This window comes from Arvicanthis niloticus, chromosome 15 (assembly GCF_011762505.2).
Source record: "Arvicanthis niloticus isolate mArvNil1 chromosome 15, mArvNil1.pat.X, whole genome shotgun sequence".
In the NCBI taxonomy this organism is placed as follows: domain Eukaryota; kingdom Metazoa; phylum Chordata; class Mammalia; order Rodentia; family Muridae; genus Arvicanthis; species Arvicanthis niloticus.
The window spans coordinates 5,460,555-5,481,429 of NC_047672.1; the positions used below are offsets into that span (position 1 = coordinate 5,460,555).

At 40.5% G+C, this 20,875-nt stretch overlaps 1 protein-coding gene across 3 annotated transcripts in view; it reads left to right on the forward strand.

Annotated features, from left to right (window-relative positions):
• Ube3c (ubiquitin protein ligase E3C) overlaps nt 1-20,875 on the forward strand; it is a 112,435-nt gene that overhangs the window by 2,373 nt on the left and 89,187 nt on the right. The window contains exons 1-2 of one of the 3 annotated variants that reach the window (XM_034519053.2): nt 1,090-1,288; nt 16,587-16,640. In XM_034519053.2, coding sequence (XP_034374944.1) covers nt 1,223-1,288; nt 16,587-16,640 — 120 coding nt within the window. In that variant the 5' untranslated portion in view covers nt 1,090-1,222. Of the gene's footprint in view, nt 1-1,089; nt 1,289-1,323; nt 1,723-16,586; nt 16,641-20,875 lie in introns of those variants that run through there. The other 2 variants (XM_034519054.2, XM_076913291.1) reach the window with 2 other exon arrangements.

Sequence of the window (20,875 nt, forward strand, 5' to 3'; positions counted from 1 at the left end):
ACACGACATATATGTGGGTATGATATATATATTTCATGCATGCCATAGTATGTATTTGTATGTGTTTATCAAATTCTATGTATATGTGTATATATGCACATGTACATGATATGTATGACATGTATGTGTACATGTTGTATATGACATTGATTCATTTACATTGTTTTGTGTGTATTTATGTTTGTGCTTATGTATATGTAATAGTGCATGTTTTTATACATGTACATACATATATTAGACATATATATGTATGTACATAATATATACATATATTATCTAAGTATCTAAGTGTATGGATATATGATAGGGTACATTTTGTACGTTATGTATTTATGATGCATTTATACATTTGGCATGCATTTATATATATTAACTATTCATATATGTAGTGTATTGACTTTTGTGTGTTGGTGTATATTTGTGTATTTGTACAGAACTGGTATCTTAAACGTGTATGTTAGCTACATGTTTATACATGTGTTGTGTGGTATAACTTGTGTTGGTGTGCATTCGTGTATCTGTATGAGTATGGTGTACATTTATGTATCAGGTGTGTGTTCACGAATACTTTTGTTCGTATGTCATACATTATTCGTCTCTGAATCATGGTGTATATTCTCTGCATAGTAACCTGTTCCCCTACATCTAGCTGGAGGGTGGGTGCGGCCTCCTCTGCAGGGCTTCCCGTCTCCAGTAGTGCGCGCGACCCCGTCGGCGTCAATGGGGATGGGGGGGTGGGGTGGGTTGGAAATCGGATGGCGGCGTAACGCACGCGCAGAAGGGTGGTGCACTCCGCGGAGCCGCGCACGCAGGCCAGCCCAGGGGCTGCCGGGAGGAGCACCGCATTATCGATGGCGGCGCCGGCGCTCGCGGGGGCTGCTGGGAGGAGCGCCGCGCTGTCGATGACCCGGCCGCGCACGTTCACGGGACCGCGCGCGCAGTGCGGGCAGTCACCATCTTGGTTCCGACGGCGGCGCGGTGCAGGCGCGAGTCGGGACGCCCCTCGCTCGGCGGCGGCGCGCTGTGGCTGAAACAGCGTGGACAGGCCGGCCTCCAGCGTCGCCGCGCTCGCGCCCGCGTGCAGGGCGGAGAGCGCTGAGCCGCAGGCGGGGCGGCGCGGGACAGCGAGGCCGCGACCCTGCCGGGCTCCGCCCAGCCCGCCGGGCCCGCCCCCGGCCGCTCCGCCGCCTGCCGGGCCGCGCAGATGGGATAGGCGGCGAAGATGTTCAGCTTCGAAGGCGACTTCAAGACAAGGCCCAAAGTGTCTCTCGGTGGCGCGAGCAAGAAGGTGAGGCGGTGCGGCCCGAGGTGTTAACCGAACCCGGGCCTGAGGCGAACGTCGGCCTGTCAGCGCCCGGGCGGCGCTGCTCTGCAGTCCTCTGTGGAGCGAGCTCCCGCCGGGTGCGGCTGCCGTGCGGTCCTGACAGGTCCGGAGGAGCACTGCGGAGCCGCGGACTGAGCGGCTGGGTCATTGATTGCGACCTCGCCGCGCCTGCCCAAGGGCCGCAGTTTTGACCTGGAAACACCAGTGCGCCGGCAGTCTGGCTGGGGGCGTTACACGGTTAGCTCTCCAGCAGGGCGAGCCTCCCCCCTCCCTCGACCTTAAAGAACTCTTTACACGCTATAAACTTGACATTCCCGCTTCCCACAAGCTTGGAGTGCCCTGCCCTCAAGAACAGCTTAGGGAAGAGTCCCTCGTGCCTGTGAAGTGGGAGAGGGCAGGTAGGACAAGGTCTTTGTAGCCTGCGTCTCGCTTTAGTCTTCCCCAGTCGGAGCAATGCAGACTTGTGACTGCCTGGGGCCCGGGTCGCTTCTGGACCGCTCCCTGGCGAAGGTTTTTTTTTTTTTTTAAACACTGCTCGGCTTTCTGGGGCAGTCTGAAGGATGAGGGCAACCGGCCGCGATGCTCTATGCTGAGTCTGGAATCCAGATTTCTTTTTTTTTTCTGTTAGGCAAAAATTTAAAGCTTTATTTAAAAAAAAATTACGTATGAGTGTTTGCCTGCACGTATGTATGTGCACCACAGCTTTGCTTACTTCCTGCAGAGGTCAGAAGAGGGCTTCGGATCTCCTGGAACTGGAGTTAAGGACAACTGTGGGCTGGCATGTGGGTAGTAGAAACAAAACCCAGGCCCTCAGCAAAAGCAGTAAGTGACCTTAACTGCTTAGTCATCTCCCTAGCCCTTTGATTTAATTTTTTTGTCCCCCTCCTCCTCAATTATTGTATGTGCAAGAGCAGTGCTGTCAGGCCTTTGCTCCAGCCTCGGGTTTTTTTTTAATTTTTTATAAAGGATTTTTATCTGGACACACCCATATGCAAATGATCACTCGTGATTAAGGATGTTCCTGGAATTCCTATCCATGGTGGTTCTTCACCAAGCAAATTTCTGACCTGTTTCTACAGGTCAGTTTTAACTTTTGAGTTTGGTGCAAACGAGGTCAGATGAAGTGGGTGCAGTTTGGTCAGCCTTTGCGCCTTGCTTCTTGACCTATGTGCTTTTTCTGATAGATTCTTCCATCCCACTGTGTCCCTGTTGGTCCGGGACATGAATAAAACACAATTAACTCATTCTGGTTTTCATGGGTGCTTATTACACGTGTCCTGGTGGCTGTTGCTTACACTTGTGTTCTGCTGGTGCCCATTGCTTCCCTAGTTGAAGTGCCCACTACCCTACAACTAGCAGAGTATGAGGGCACCATTGATTCAGATCCTGGCCAATAAGTGGTATTGAGGGTCTTTGGAATTTTGGCCATTCTAGTATACTTTCTTCATGTCTTAAATTATAATTTGAAATCTTTCCCTTCTTCAGCTTAGTGGAAAATTGTTTACTCTTTTCCTTTTTTAAAAGTTAAATGAATATTTTTATGTTTATTATCTGAAAGAGCTATATGCTGGAAAAGTCCAAGACTTGATGACTTTATAGTCTTGTTGGGGAGATAAGACTTGCACCTTGAAAAGTTATGGTGCACTAATGACTGTTTTGTTTGTTTGTTTGATTGTTTGTTTTTGTGTTTCTGTCAGGCTAATACAGAAACAGAATTGCTTGACTTGCTCTAGAAAGGTAGGAAGTAGTAGGATGGGTTTGAAGGGACAGTGTGGAAAGTTTGAAGTAGGTGTGTGGTGGGTTCTATTGCTTCAGTTCTATCATATTCTATACTTGCATATTGTTATATTTGAGACAGGATCTCATACTGTAATCCTGGCTGGCCTGGAACTTTATTTATGTACAGTCCTTCTGCCTCTGCCTTCTGAGTGCTGGAATCACAGACGGAACGCAGCAACATGCAGCAACATGCACAGCTCCGAGTCAGTGCTTCTGAGATCAGGATGCATTCTGATGGCACAGGTCATTGGCAGCTTTGTGTGGGTATAGAAGACCATCTTAGCAGTCACTTGATTGCAAGTACAAAAATCCACTAAAACTAAGTGCAGAAAAGCAAGCAAACGAAAAGCCTGTGAGAGGCATGATATTTCATAGAATGTACAAGTCAAGAGCCGTCCAGTTCCCATGCTGCCAGTACCAGGGTGGTTCAGCTCAGCTGTCCTCTTTGAGTCGCATGCTTGACATGGTCTCTGTATATAGGTCCTGTCCGTTTGTTTCATTCTAGACAAGTAGTGCCCATGTATGATTTCCTGGTTGAGTGCCATGATCTCCATTCCTGAGTGTCTGGAGAGGAAATCTTCTTGGCTGGCTCATGGTTTCCACCTGTGAATTGAGTCTCAACTCTGAGGGATGAGGAGAGGGAATCTTTCAGTACAGATTATTCCAGGTGTGTGCTTAAGCTAGGAGACTACAGGGGAGCAAAGCTTGAGGAATGAATGCCAACGTTCCTGTGGGGTTCAGGCATGTGTGGAACTAGAGGAATCTGAGAAGACATGAAGGTATGAGCGATGACAGTGAACTGGTGGCTTAGTTGCTGATTCAAGTTTGGAACTGGAAGTATCACAACTTGTGAACCTAGGGAGACTGATATCAAGACTGCAGTTAGGCAAAGAATAGAGGGTGGTGTACAGTGCCTCTCTGTAAATGACAAGACAATTGAATGGATGGCAGGGAGAAAGAATTTGAAGTCTAAGGAAGGTTTGGATGATAGGACAACTTGGCTGAGTTTTACAGAATGGGACAAAGCAAGGTGAGGGGAGGCTAGGAGTAAAAATACAGGGAAGAGCCTAGAAAAACCAAGTGTATGCGGTATGTATTGGGAACTACTTTCAGATTGAAAGTGAGAGTATATGTGGATGTAGGAAATTTGTAGGTAGGAGGAATGACTTTAACATTACCTTTGCAACTTCTAAGGTTACCTTTGCAAGTTTTCATAGCTACTTAATCTAATAGTGGTAGTTGAATTATAGTCATTTCAATGTTTGCTCTTGCTTTGTCCTCCAAAGCAGCCTACAGACAGTAGAGCAGATGGTAGAGTCCCTATGTGTCGAATTTGTTCCTGTGTAACATCGTCAGCTGAAGTTCACAGTGCTTTTAGGATTCTGATAAATGATTACTATAATGACCTAACCCTAACCCAGCATCATACAGAATAGTTCCCATTGCCTTTAAACCCCATTGTTCTCAGCCTAGCCACTGCCCTCCTTTTGTTTACCTTTGGCAATCCTGTTTACATAGAATTGCTTTCCCCAAAATGTCAATGTTTGAATCCTAAAGCACAGACTTTTCAGAACAACTTCTTTTACTTTTATATGCATTTTAAGGTTCCTCCATATCTTTCCATGCCTTGCTAGTTATTTTATTTCATTTTTAAAATAATATTTATCTTATGTGTATGTGCATTTATGTGGGCATGTGAATGCGAGTGCACGCCTATATACATCTTGTAGAAGTCAGTTATATCTTTCTTCTGTGTGGTTCCAGTGATCAAACTAGGATGTCAGGTTTGGCTGTAAGTACTTTTACCTGCTGAGCCATCCCACCACCAGCCTGCATCTTATTTTGTATTAACAGTATACTACATATATTAAGAGTGGTTTGGGGCTGGAGAGATGGCTCAGCTGTTACAACCATTAACAACTCTTCCAGAGGTCCTGAGTTCAATTCCCAGCAACCATATGGTTACTCACAACCATCTGTAATTGGATCCAGTGCACTCTTCTGGTGAGTCTGAAGACAGCTACAGTGTACTCATATATAACATAAGTCTTTATTAAAAAAAAGAGTGGTTTGAGTAGGAACAAAGTTCTCAATTTTACTACAGTTCTCTATTTACCACAGTCTTTTTGGTTTCTGTTATCGATGTTAAAAAACGTTTTCTGTGGTTTGACTTTTATATATTGTCTTTTTAATTTTTTTAATTCAAGCTCTCCTTATGTAGCTCAAGCTGGCCTAAAATTTGCAGCAACTCTCCTTAAAGCTTCTCAGTGTGAGCCACCACACCTAGACCTGCAAATTGACCTTTTACACTTAACAATTTTATGTTTTGTAGCTTGATAGCACTTCTCCCATTTAATAATATTTCATGGTATGTACCAGTTTGTCTTATTCAGCTGTATTGAAAGACAAGGTGTGTCTTATTCAGCTGTATTGATGATTTCTACCAAATTTGGGGCAATTTTGAATAAAGCCACTATAAACATTTGTGTGTATATAAGTTTTGAATTTGGGTAAATACCAATGAGCACTCCTTTTATTCTTAATATTCTTTTGCAATGTTGGATGGAAACTGAACCCAGAGTATTGTACATGGTAGACTGCTTGTATCTCCAGCCCCTGGTTTTTTGAAACAGAATTTTGATATATGCCCAGGCTGTCCTTAAACTCCAGATTCTTCAGTGCAGAAATTAGATGCAAGTGCTAGGATTGTAAGTGCATTAAATGTGCACCACCACATCTGGCTGCCATATGTATATTTTTGATAAAGTATCTAAGTTGTTTGATTTCTTACTGTTCTTTATTTCCTTTTTGTGTGTGCTGTAGGTACAAGTCTGTTTTCATATATGTCTTCTGTAAATATTTTTCACAGTCTTGGCTCTTCTTTCATTCTTTTTTTATTTATTTATTTATTTATTTATTTACTTAATGTATATGAGTACACTGTAGCTGTCTTCAGACACACTAGAAGAGGTCATCAGATCCCATACAGATGGTTGTGAGCCGCCATGTGGTTGCTGGGAATTGAACTCAGGACCTTTGGAAGAGCAGTCGTTTCTCTTAACCACTGAGCCATCACTCCAGCCCTTCTTTCATTGTTTTAATGATGTTTTTCATAGAGCAGAAAATTTTACTATTTATGAAGCTTGATTTATGTTTTTTTTCATGGTTTATGTCTCTGATGTGTCTAAAATTTCTTCACCAAAGTTAGTATCACCCATATTGTCTTTTTGTCTTGTTTTTTAGTAGTATTAATGAGCTTGTATTTTAAAGTCTTTAACCAATTTTAAAGTTTCAAGAAAGATAACCATCACTCTTGTATGCATTTATGAAGCACAATGCCATTTTAGTACATGCAGTATATGGAGCATTGCCATTCCCTTATTGGCTGGCTGGCTGGCTGGCTGAAAGCTGCTTGCTTTTTTTTTTTTTTTTTTTTTTTGCTATTGAGGATCAAACTCAAGGCCTCATAAATGTACCAGGCAAGTGCTCTAACAGTGTGGTTATATTCCCACCATCTTCCTCATTTTTTTAAAAAAAATATTTATTCATTCATTCATTTTTGACTTTTCAAGACAGGATTTCTCTGTGTAAGAACTCTGGCTGTCCTGGAACTCATTTTGTATGCTAGTCTGTCCTCAAACTCAGATCTGCCTGCATTTGCCTCTTCTTCCTGCCTCTGGCACCTAGATTGATTTCTTTCTAGGCCCTTGTGAATAATGCTGCAATAAGAGGACTTGTAGACATTTTTTACATGCTGATTTCATTTCCTTTTGCAAAATGTAATAGTTGGTAGTGTGTATGTGGTAAATCTGTATGTAATTTTTGAGGAACCCCTACACTGATGTACATAAAAGGGCCATACTAGTTTACATACCCACCAACAGACTTTTTTCTTGTCTTCTCATTAGCATTTATTGTCTTTTGACAATAGTTTTGTAACTGGAGGGAATATATTTGTTCGTGGGTTTTTTAAAATTTGATTTCTTTACTTTTCTTTATTTTTAATATATATTAGAATTTTGCATCCATGTATGTTTGTTCACCATGTACATACCTGCTGCTTATGGAGGCCCCAAAATAGTGTCAAATACACTGAGACTGGAGTTACTGGTTTTTGTGAGCTGCCAGTTGGGTGCTGGGAATCAACCTCTGGTCCTTTGGTACTCTTAACCAAGGAACCGTCTCTTCAAAACTGATTTGTATGTCTTTTTTGGCTAATAATTGAACAGTTTTTTATTTTTTCTTTTCTTTCCCTCTTTCTTTTTTGTTTTTGTTTGTTTGTTTTGTTTTTAAGACAGTTTCTTTGTGTCTAGTTGTCCTGGCACTTGCTCTGTAGACCAGGCTAGTCTCTAACTCAGAGATACTACATCTGCCTCAGCCTCTCATGTGCTTGAATGCCTGGTGTGAGCAATTTTTTTCATATGGCTATATTTTGAGAACTGTCTCTTTAGATAACTTGCCTATTTCAAAGTTGTATTTTGGCTTTGGGTGTTTTTTTGTATATGTTCTGAACATTAAGCCTTTGTCAACTATTTCTTCTTTTCTATAAGTTGTTGCCTTTTTTGTTCATGGTTTCTTTTGCTGTAAAAAAAGTTTTCATTTTATTTTAATATTTTACTTATTTATTTTGGGTATGTGTGTAGTGTTGTGTAGCAAATCCTTGTATTAGTTGGTTTTTGACACAAACTGGAGTTATCACAGAGAAAGAATCCTCCCTTGAGGAAATGCCTCTGAAATCCAGCTGTAAGGCATTTTCTCAATTAGTAATCAAGGGTGAGAGGGCCCATTGTGGGTGGTGCCATCCTTGGGCTGGTAGTCTTTGGTTCTATAAGAAAGCAAACTGAGCAAGCCAGGGGAAGTAAGACAGTAAGTAACATCCCTCCATGGCCTCTGCATCAGCTCCTGCTTCCTGTCCTGACTTAATTTGGTGATGAACAGCAATGTGGAAGTGCAAGCTGAATAAACCCTTTCCGCCCCAACTTGTTTCTTGGTTATGATGGTTTGTGCAGGAGTAGAAACCCTGACTAAGACAATCCTAAATAAAATATTTCCATTCTAGAGGAAGGGTCAGTAAGGCGAGGGAAATAAACAACTCAAAACTCTCAGGAAGTTTCTAAAACCTGTAAGATTCACAAGGTCCCTGCCTTAGTTAGGGTTTTATTGCTATGAACAGACACCATGATCAATACAAGTCTTGTAAAGGACATTTAATTGAGGCTGGCTTATATGTTCGGAGGTTCAGTTTATTATCATCAAGGTGGGAACATGGCAGCATGCAGGCAGGCATGGTACAGGTAGAGCTGAAAGTTCTAGATCTTCATCTGAAGGCTGCTAGCAGAATACTGACTTCCAGGCAGCTAGCATGAGGGTTTTAAAGCCCACACCCACAGTGACACATTCCAACAAGGCCACACCCACTAGTGCCACTCCCTAGGCTGAGCATATACAAACCATCACAGTCCCTTGCTCCTCAAGGTTATATAAATACTAAGGAGACTTTCCAATTTGTTGAGTGGCCTACATGTCCTGCAGAGAGCCCCAGAAATGCCACTTTTGTGAGATCCATGATGGATGAGGTTTTTGGCGATGAAGCTGTCTTTGAGCTCTCCATATTTCTGTGAGCAATCTTGTAAACTAATTAGATTACCGAAATCGAGTTAGATTTTGATAGAACTTGGGGACTTTTGTTTTGTGGTTTTTTTTTTTTTTTTTTTTTTTGTCTCTTTTTGGTATCAATCTTCAGTGAATGGACATTTATTCAGGTTCTCTAGGAAAATTCATACAACAGTATATGTGTGTGTGTGTGTGTGTGTGTGTGTGTTTGGGGGGGGGTGGTTGTGTATACCACAGTGAATGTGTGGAAATCAGAAGATATCTACTTTAGTTTGAGGCAGGGTCTCTTTGTTTCTGCTGCTTTGCTGTGTATTCCAGCCCCCTTGTTTAGTTTTACATAATCCTGTTTGTCCGCTAATTTTCTTTAAGATTAAAAAAATGTGTGTTTTCCTGCCTGTATGTATGTACTGCATGTGTGTTTTGTACCTATGGAGGTTAGAAGAAGGCTTCAGATCCTATGGCGTTAGAGTTATGGATGGCTGTGAAACATGAAGGTACTAAAAACCAAACCTGGGTCCTCTCAGAGAACAAGTGTTCTTACTTGCTGAGTCATCTTTCCAGCCCTACTATCCTATCTTGTAAGGACTGTTTTTATATTACCTTCAGTTGTCCATTCTGCAGGATGCTCTCTCTCACTGACTCTTCTGTGAAGCAGACAGTGTTCAGTCAAGGATAATTGAACAGCATGCACTAAGCCATGATGCTTGAGCTCTGATGTGTTCTCAATCTAATGTGGGCCAGTGATGTTCAGCCTTCTTGCTTCCAGTACTACTGTACTTGTAGTAAAGTAGAGAAAGGAGGATTTGGCTCTAAATTTGTCTGACTATGGTTTCCTTATGATGTAGCCTTAATCTTAATTATATCATTCTTTAAAAAAACTTTTTAAAAATTGTATGTGCATTGGTGTTTCATGTGCCTGTGAGGGTGTCAGATCCCCTGGAACTGGAGTTACAGACAGTTGTGAGCTGCCATGTGGGTGCTGTGGGTGGGAATTAAACCTATAAGAGCAACTGGTGCTCTTAACTGCTGAGTCATCTTTCTACCCCTAAATTAATTTGTTTAGTCATGCTAGTAAGCTCTAGTATTCTGGTAAATAGCTTGGTGCCTATGTCACCTGTGTGTTCTGGAAGTATTTACTATAAAGGATGAAACTGTCAAAAATACCCTGAGAACTGTGGCTTAGTTGTGTACCTTTTTTTTTTTTTTTTTTTAATTGAAAAAAGTCGATGTATCCCTGGAACTCTGTACATACCAGGCCCACCTCTGTCTCAGAAGTGCTTGACCTAAAGACATGATTACCATGACATGAAGTTATAATATTTACATTTTATGTGAATGTTTTGTGTGTGTATGTCTGCTTACCATGTGTGTGTGTGGTGCTAAGAAGAAAATATCAGATCCCCTGAAACTGGAGTTATGGATTATTGTGAGATCCTGGGTGGGTGCTGAGAACTGAACCAGATTCCCCTGGAAGAGTAGCCAATGCTCTTAACCATTGAGCCTTTTCTCTAGTCCCTGAAACTATAATTGTTGATAATGAGGATTGTTGATACTATAGTATGAACCTTCCTTGTTTTAACATATTTACAGGGTTACGGAGGTGGCTCAGGTAAGGGTTGGTAAAGTGCCTGCTTCACAAGTGTGAAAACATGAGTTTGGATCCCCAGAATATATGTAAGAATTGGGTATGGTGGTGGGTGTGGGTACAAAGAACATGGGACTGTAAAGTGCTAAGCAATTGGGGTGTCAACACAAGATTGTCTTTTGAATATGCTCCGTTTATTCTCACAAACATTCCTTAATAATATCATGCTAATATAAAAGCTAAACAGGGAGAAATGCTGCTACAGATTCTCCAGAAATGCCGGAGAATCTTCTCTGGTAAGGATGCTTCAGAAACTTGTAAGCTCAACCAACTTCCTCCATAAAGTCCTTTAGTTGTAGAGAGCTGGGAAGGTGGCACTGGTGGAGCTCCCAGGAGATCCTTGCAAGTATAAACCAACAGTTTGCTCTGTGAGGTAGGCCAGCCCCAGAGCCAGAAGTTCAGTGGTCATTGAGACCCTGACTATCACAGAGTCTGAAGTCCTCTTGCTCATGGGTATCAGTATACATGCTAGCAAAGCTGTGTCTCAGGAGTATGGCTAGAAACCATTACCGAGTCACACAAAAGGTGTTTAAGTTATTATGTTCCTTACAACATACCTGTAACTAACTATCTTAGTTAGGGTTTTACTGCTGTGAACAGACACCAGGACCAAGGCAACTCTTATAACGACAACATTTAATTGGGGCTGGGGCTGGCTTACAGGTTCAGAGTAATCTATTATCATTCAGGCAGGAACATGGCAGCATTCAGGCTGGCATGGTGCAGGAGGAGCTGAGTGTTCTACATCTTCATCTGAAGGCTGCTAGGAGAAAACTGGCTCCCAGTTGGTTAGGAGGAGGGTCTTAAAGCCCAGGCCCACAGTGGCACACTTCCTCCAACAAGGCCACACCTCCAAATAGTGCTACTCTCTGGGGCAAGCATATTCAAACTACCATACTAACCCTCGCTAGTAATGCTAAGAGAAAGGACAGGTGAATCCACAGGACTAGCTGGCTAGCCCGACTACCAAAGCAGGGAGCTCTGTGTTCAGTGAAAGCCTGTCTCAGGAAAAAAAAAAAAGGTAGATACCCAAAGTTAACCTGGCCCCCATATGTGCATGTGCAGGAGAGGACACTTGCATGCATGCTCACAAATTTATCCTATATATAAATTTCTAGTTTTTGTTAATGGTCTTCAAAGTGTGAGGTTGTGCATGTTGTGGTATGCGTGTGGAATTAAGAGGGCATCTTGGAAGTGGTTCTGTTGGAAATGAAGCTAATACATTCAAGAGAGTAGTGAAGGTATGATGGTGCATGACAGTACTTGAGAGGTAGAGGAAAGAGTATCTCTGAATTAAAAATAATTAATAATTACCAGATGGTGGTGGTGACACACACTTTTAATCCCAGCCCTCAGGAAGCAGAAACAGATGGATGAGTTGAGGTCAGCCTAGTGTACAGGGTTACACAGAGAACCCTTGTCTCAAAACAAAAAATAAAAAAAGTAAATAAGTGCAATAAAAGATTAAAAAGCAAGAAAATAACTAGTTTACATGAGCAATAATTTCAATGATGGAAAATAAAAGAAAAAAAATAGTCTGTTTAATTTTTCACTCTGTCCTTTTCTTTCCTCCCAGCTTTTATTTCTCTTTTTCAGACTTTGCTTCTGGACTTTCCACAGCCTCCTACGGCTGTCTTCTGTTTGTTTAATCATGTAGGTGTCCACATTTCTCTCCTTGTTTAAAACACACCCTGGTGCTCCTTGAACCCCAGTGCCTGTCTTTTTCCTTTAATAATCCAGCTAGGAGAAGGGTAGAGCAGGCAGATCCACTGCGTTGTTCTGAGTCAGTGTGTGTTCTCACTGCTGATGGTTTAAATGGCTGTTAAAGTTTCTTTCAAGATTGATTGGTTTAGGTTCCTTTGTTTGTTTTTGAGACAGGTCTCATTGAGAAGTCCTGGCTAGTCTGAAACTTGATTGTCTCTATACCCAGATTTTCTGAAAGTTGTAGCCACCCTCCTGTCAACTGCTTTCCAAATGCTGACATTAGAGATGTGCACTACCATACTGGGCAGTATTCTCCCCTCTCTAACTCAAATAACACTTAAAGGAATATTCTTGTGATATCATTACCGTCTATAGATTAAATTCCTGGAAGTGAAACTTCTAAGTACAAGCTTTGGATTGAGTGTTTCTTTCTTTCTTTTTTTTAAAGATTTATTTACTTATTGTATACATATGAGTACACTGTAGCTGTCATCAGACACACCAGAAGAGGACATCAGATTCCATTACAGATGGTTGTGAGCCACCATGTGGTTGCTGGGAATTGAACTCAGGACCTCTCGGAAGAGCAGTTAGTGCTCTTAACCACTGAGCCATCGCTCCAGCCCCCTGGATTGAGTGTTTCTAAGTTACCTCTGAGGAAGTTATGTCAGTGTATGAAAGAGCTTGTTCTTCCTGTCTGCCCTGCACATTGCGTTAGTTATCATTATATATCCCAAATACATGTTAGAAATAAATTCAGGATCACAAAGAAAGAGACCACCATTCTTACTGAAGTATCTGGATGGAGTAAACACAATACTTGGACCAAGAGTGTATGCTCTGGAAGAGCAAATATACACCAAGACAGGAAGTGGATTTGGTTTTTATACTAAGGAAAGTGGCAGCTGTGTTTGCCAGTTGGCTAGAATCTACCTCACAGTCTTATTCAATTGTCTGAATAGTCTGAAAGAATTGGTGCATAAGAAATGGAGGAAGTGGGGAATGTGAATGGAGCACTGGGCCTTTGAGTAAACAGAGGTTTTACTGAATGAGAAAGATTCGAATAGTTCCAAGTCTTATAAGGTGGAGGAGACAAAAAGATCTTAAATTCCTTGTCCTACACACAAGCTTTATAGTATTAGAAAAGACTCGAAAAGACTCGTATTTGATATTTCTTCCACATATAGAAATAAGAAATCCTTATTTATTATTTTTTACTTTTTTTTCTTAAAATAAGTAGAGTTGAAGTTCTAATGTTTAAAAGATACATTTTTTATGGGTTGCATATACTTTTGCTGATCTTTCTCTTTTGTTGTTGCTTTTCATATATTACTGAATGCTATAAAAGGTCATTTTTGTGCTGTTTCAAATATTTGTTCCCACTTTGTGATTTGTCTTGAATCTTGATGGTTTGCTTTGTAAAAAAAATGGAATTTTGTGATCAAATTTACAAGCTAAGCTTTGCAGCTGTTTTAGAGAATGTCATCCTCTGCATTGAGATGTAATTAAATTATATTTATTTATTTTCAGATTTTAACAAAAAGTTCAGTAGGTGTGGTTTAGTGATGCACTAAAGGATGGAGCTGCATGCCCTGTGCTACTTTGTGGATTCTGATCAGAATTTCTGTTTGCCTTGTTGCAGGCTGGTTCATTCTCAGCCTCATGGTAAAACTGCACTCTTACTAGTATGAGTCACATTGGAAATTAAAGTCATACCTGTTGACTGCTGACCCTGATACAAGTTAGATATTAAAGGAAAATAGTTCTTTTTAAAATCTGATGGTGAAGATGGTTATAGAAACAGTGGTATTGATAATGAGTAGGCTAGTTGGTGTATCGCCATCACATTTCTGACTCTTTGGAGGTATCTTTTAGTCCTTCTTACATAAACTTGCTAGCTAAAAAGGAAAAACACAAGTCAACAAGTAGATTGAGCTTTTTGAGATTTTTTTTTTTTTTAATGCAGTGGCTGAGAAAATGAACTTGTCCTATTATGTACCCCAATTCCAGGGAAAACCACCTTCACAAGTTTTGTGGTCATTTCAAGATCTCTTAGATCCTGTTGATCTGTAAAAGTCTGGCTGCAAAATTACTAATTTGCTGCCAAATTTAGGTTTGGAAGTAATGACTTGTGACAAAGCAAATAAGATAGCTGACAAGATTCTTTTTTCCCTGATGACACAGTTGCATTTTACAGATAGACAGAACCAGATTGTGGAGCCAATGTTCTCCAGGGCAGACAGTTGATCTGTTCTCTTGGAAGGAGCATCCTGTTATAGACTGGACTGATGGTCTCCTTACTGAATAAACCAAGGCTGTGAAGCCATTTCTAAATCCCTAAACTAGAGGAAATCCTTTGCTGTCTATTGATGACTCATGACTAAAGCGTGGTGTGACAGGAAAGGCAAAGGTAATGTGTTGACTAAACAAGAGGGTATATGGTCTTTTGTCCTCCAATACTGGAAACTATCCAAAACAAATCTTCTTTCTGTAGGCAGCATTCCTGATCTCTGTGCAGGAACACTTAACAGTGCCAGTGCATGGAGTGTCCACTCTGGTTAAAGGCAGATGACAGCTCCAGGCTTGTGAAGGCAGGTACCTGCTTCTCTTCACACTGGAAGCTGCCAGAGCCCTTTTTTGTTCAGGAGGATGCCAAGTTTCAGGACTGTAGGGTTTTGTCTGGTTTGTCTGGTTTTGTTTTAGTTTTATTTCTAATTCTTCTATCTCCCAAGTGGTAGTGTTACAGTTTGGGAGCTGGGGTGTGGTGTGGCAGCTCAATTGAAAAAAAAGTGCTTTCCATATAAAAATGAGGGCCTGAGTTTGATCCTCAGTCATGGTGGCAATGAATGAATGAATGAGTTTGCAATCCCAGTACTGGTGAGGTGGAGATTGACTGATCCCTGGAACTTTTGGTGGCGGCCAACCTAGCCAAATCAGGGAGCTCCAGGTCCTACTGGGAGACCTTTAATCTAGAGAGGCAGGTAGACTGCTGTGAATTCAATGTGATCTTGGTCTACATAGTGAGATCCTGTCTCAAAACAAAAACAAAACAAGCAACCAAACAGACAACAACAAAAACCCCAAAGTGGACCGCTCCTATAGAATGACACCTCATATAATCCTTATTGATATTTAATTTAATTAAAAATTATTTTAACAGGTGTGGTAGTGTATATTTTTGATTCCAGCACTCAGGGGGCAGAAGAAGGTGGATCTCTGTGCGTTTGAGGTCAGCCAGGTCTACATAGAAGGAAACCTGGTCTCAAAAAAACAAAATTAACAATTAAGTTTATTTTGGTAGTACTGGAATTTGAACTGGGGGCTTAATAATACATGTTATAATGGCAGTAAGATAGATATCTCCAGCTTGCCCCACCATTGTTTTTTTTTTTTAAAAGATGAAGTCTTACTAAGTTACCCAGGTTTGCCTTGAATTTAACCTCTTTAGTAGCTCAGATTATGGGCCTTTGTCTGGTTTAAAATGTAATTTTAAAGGTAATGTATTTTGTTCAATGTGTTTATTACAAGTGTACATATTCCACCATAGATATATAAGGTCTTTTCTTCAAATAAATGCATGCACTTTGTTTTTGCTAACACTACCAGAATAGTTGTATTGTGTCTTCTGGGTTGTTCCAAGCTGGAGTTGATGGCCTGCTCTATCTATTCACTAGTTGTAGTGAAGACTGGATCCTGCCCATCCTCCCCACCCCACCCCCCTTTATTAGTTATTTGTGTAAGTATGGAGTCATGGAGATAAACCTGGTCCTATGGATTAAAATATAATGACTACCATTATTGTGTAATGTCACTTAAATCTTGATGGATGTTGAAAACTAAAGCTGGTAGATGACAGACAGGATCAAGGCATAAATTCAAGACAGGAACTGTTACGGATAAGTGTTGTTAGGGGGCAACTAAGTGCTTTGACAGATGTTCCGTATGATTTGAGAGCAGATAAAGTCCACAAGTCGAAAGCGTGTAGATTTAATGCTGACCTTGTGTTAGTTTCCTGCTGGGAGTCTGGTTGTATAGAAAAGTGGAAAAGTCATATTCAGATTAGGGAGCTCAGTTTGAAAAAGAACAGTTTTTGATTGATAGAGATACTGTTTTTCAAGCTTTTCTTTGTCTAAAGATTTTTAAAGGCCAATTTCAAAAACAACTTTTAGTAAAAATGGGAAATCCTTTATTTTAGTAAGTTTAAAGCAAATTGTATGGCCTTTGGACATATGGTAGATAAAGGCTTCTGTTTGAAGTTTTTTGTGATGAAACTATAGTTTCCTTTAGCTTTACATATTGATAGAGAAGCTTAGTTCTATCTAATGTGTTTGTGTGTCAACATATGCTGACTTTACAGTATTCATTTGCATATAGGACTCACCATATGTTAGCAAAAACAGGGCGTGTTAACTTTAAGTAGATTTTTGGGAATCCTTTTTGGGCCAAAACATTCTGTAATCATTGTATGATGATGTTTTCAAGGCTTAAAATTATCTTAATCTTGTCTTTCTTTGGATTTAGGAAGAAAAGGCTTCTCTTTTACATCGCACTCAGGAAGAAAGACGCAAGAGAGAGGTAATAGTTTTAATTATATTACTCTTTACAGACACATTTTCTGTGTTTTTTAAGCTTTGCTTTGCATGTTCGTATGTTATATATGTTTATCTTTTGCAACAGTTTTGTATGTGTTCAATTTTTTGAGTAAGTTTTTTATTCTTGAACCACTGTAGGAAAAGATTAAGTTGAAGCTGAGTTCTGGGTAAAGAAATGTAGGATTTTGGTTATCTTTTTTTGCTTATAAGGTTTCCAGAAGGTCTAGAAAGGCTTAATATACACTGCTTCATATAAGGAGAAAACTCAACTTTAAGATACTTGTCTTAGGCTGGGCGGTGGTGGCGCACGCCTTTAGTCCCAGCACTTGGGAGGCAGAGGCAGGCGGATTTCTAAGTTTGAGGCCAGCCTGGTCTACAGAGTGAGTTCCAGGACAGCCAGGGCTACAAAGAGAAACCCTGCCTCGAAAAAACAAAACAAAACAAACAAACAAAAAGAAAGAAAGAAAGATACTTGTCTTAGCTATTTATGAAAAGGATTAAAAGAAAAGCTAATGACATTCTTTTTCTTGTTTTTGTTTTGTTTGTTTTTAAAATGCTTATTTCCTGTCCTTCCTGCCAGCCTAGCCATGTAGCCTAGGCTGGTTTTAAACTTCATTTTCTTGCCTCCTGAATTGCTGGAATTGAAGTTGTGTGTCATGATGTCTGACTTTGATGTTACATCTTTTGGGGATAGTTAATTCAAATAACTCTGGTGGCTAATCACAACTTACATTGTAAGGCTTGCTTTTCTAGATAAGAGTTTTGGGTCTTGTTATTTTACTTAGTGTGTGTATGTATGTATGTATGTATGTATGTATGTATGTATGTATGTATTTTTAAGACACGGTCTCTCTATGTAGTCCTGGCATGGTCTTTGTAACCCTGGATGTCCTAGAACTAGATCTGCCTGCTTCCACCACTGCCCTGGATCTTGTTATTTCAACAACTTTTACTCTTGCATTTAATAGATGTCTGAGAACTTGTGGCTTGTTAGGTACTGTTGTGTTTGCTGGAGATACTTGGTAAACAAGACAGATAAGGACTCCACTCTGTAGTGGTCACGTAACACCAAGGACTAAGATGGTATTGAGGGCTGTTAAGACCATAGAGTCATGGCTACTCACTGAGGAGGCTGAGATAGATGGGCACCGAAGGTAAGGTCCTGAGAGAAGGACAGTGTGGGTGTGAGTGATACTGAAGGCATAGAGGTTGTTGCTGTGTAAGCTGAAGGAAGAACATTCTTAGTAACAGAAACAAATTTCCAGCCTCATCACTGGTGACATTTTTGTCTAGGACATTTATCTGTGAGGTCTGTCCTCACAGCAGCATTTCTTACTTCCAGATAAGACAGATCACCAACCAGTTGCACAGGTAAAGTCGAGCCCTCAGTTGATATTCAAATGCTGTATCAGGAAAGGTATTTACTTGTTGGTGTTTTCCACGGTTTGAGGAAGTTCTGTATGTAGTATGTCTGATACTCTGCTTCTATGCCCTTTCTTTCATATGTCTGTGATGGGAGTGTAAAATGGAGGTAGTTGTCTTAGAAAACATTGTCATAGAAATGTTAATTTCACTCCTAGATTTGTACTCAAGATATGCACGCCTGTTATCTTTCAAGAAAGGTGAACATAATGTTGATAGCAGGACTGTTCATAATAACCCACTGTGGAAACAGAGCAATTGCCTACCAGCTGATGAACAGATAAACAGAATATAAGAAATGTATATAATGAAATGTTATTTGGCCATAAAAAGGAATGACGTGCTGACACATGCTACAGAGTGTATGAATACTGAAAACACCATGCCAAGTGAAAAAGATGAGAGAGAAGACTATAGGTGCAGTGATTACATTGTATAAGATGCACAGGCTAGGAAAATCTACTGAGAAACGTATGAATAATGGCATGGAGCTCTGGGCAAGAAATGAGGGGTAACCAATAAAGTAGGTAAGGGGTTTCTTTTTGGGAATAATGAAATGCCCTGAAATAAAATACAAGGCCAGACCGTGGTGGTACACACCTTTAATCCCAGGACTCAGGAGGCAGAGGCAGGGAGATTTCTAAGTTTAAGGCCAACCTGGTCTACGGGGTTTTGGAATAGCTAAGGCTACACAGAGAAACCCTGTCTCAAGAAGCAAAGCAAAACAAACAAAAAAGATGGATGGTAATAGCTACATAATATTCAGTGCATTAGAAATATATTCACTGATGGATGGGAATGGAGAAATGCCTCAGTGTTCAAGAATTCCCAATACCGCTTGTAACCACAGCTCCAGGGGATCCAGTGCTTCTGGCCTCTGAGGGCACCGGTACTGACTATGTTTGCATCTACCCAAACATAGGCACAGATATATCATATTAAAAAATAAAAATGTGACTTTTGGCTGGGGCAGACTCCTAGCTGGTCTGCTCCCATAAAGACACCATATTCTGACCCATCCTAGAGGAACCACTGTACTCAGAGCAGCAGGATTTCAGGATCACAGAGGAAGGCTGAGTCCCAGGAGCTCTTCCACGAAGGAGCTCAGGATCACAGAGGCAGCTGGACTCTGAGGAGTTCTTACACAAGCAAGATAACTGGAAAGACAGGCTCCAGTCACAGACAGTGACTGCAGGTAGCACTAGAGATAACCAGATGGCAAAAGGCAAGCTCAAGAACATAAGCAACAGAAACTAAGGTTATCTGGCATCATCAGAACCCAGTTCTCCCACCATAGCAAGTCCTGGACACCCCATCACACTGGAAAAGCAGGATTCAGATTTAAAATCACTTCCTATGATGATGAGAGAGGGCTTTAAGAAGGACATAAATAACTCCCTTAAAAAAAAAAAAATACAGGAGAACACAGGTAGAAGCCCTTAAAGAGGAAATACAAAAATCCTTTAAAGAATTGCAAGAAAACACAAGCAAACGGCTGAAGGAATTGAAACCATCCAGGATCTAAAAATGGAAGTAGAAACAATAAACAAATCTCAAAGGGAGACGACCCTGGAGATAAGAGAACCTAGGAAAGAGATCAGGAATCATGGACTTAAGAATCACCAACAGAATACAAGAGATAGAAGAGAGAATCTCATGTGCAGAAGATACCATGGAAAACATTGACACAACTGTCAAAGAAAAAGCAAAATGCAAAAAGCTCCTAATGCAAAATATCCAGAAAATCCAGGACACAATGAGAAGACCAAACTTAAGAATAATAGGTAGAGATGAGAGTGAACATTTCCAACTCAAAGGGCCAGAAAATATCTTTTACAAAATTATAGAAGAAAACTTTCCTAACCAAAAGAAAGAGATGCCCATTAACATACAAGAAGCCTACAGAACTCCAAATAGACTAGAACAGAAAAGAAATTCCTCCCATCACATAATAATCAAAACATCAAATGCACAAAACAAAGGAAAAAAATACTAAAAGCAGTAAGGAAAAAAGGTCAAGTAATATATAAAGGCAGACCTATAAGAATTATACCAGACTTCTCACCAGAGACTATAAAAGCCAGAAGATCCTGGGCTGATATCATACAGACCCTAAGAGATCACAAATTCGAGCCCAGACTACTATACTCACCAAAACTCTCAATCACTATAGATGGAGAAACTAAGATATTCCATGACAAAACCAGATTTACACAATATCTTCCCACAAATCCAGCCCTACAAAGGATAATAGATGGAAAACTCCAACAGAAGAAGGGAAACTACAACCTAGAAAAAAACAAGAAAGTAATCTTCCAACAAACCCAAAAGAAGATACCTACACAAATATAATTTCATGACTAATAACAAAAATAACAAAGCAACAATCATTTTTCCTTAATATCTCTTAACATCAGTGAACTCAATTCCCCAATAAAAAGAGGAAGATTAACAGACTGGATACGTAAACAGGACCCAGAATTTTGCTGCATACAGGAAAGGCACCTCAGTGACAAAGACAGACACTACTTCAGAGTTAAAGGATGGAAAACAATTTTCCAAGCAAATGGTCCCAAGAAACAAGCTGGAATAGCCATTCTAATATCAAATAAAATTGACGTTCAGCCAAAAGTTATCAAAAAAGATAAGGAAGGACATTTCATGCTCATCAAAGGAAAAATCTACCAGATGAACTCTCAATTCTGAACATCAATGCTCCAAATGCAAGGGCACCCACATTCATAAAAGAAGCTGTACTAAAGTTCAAAGCACACTTGCACCTCACACAATAATAGT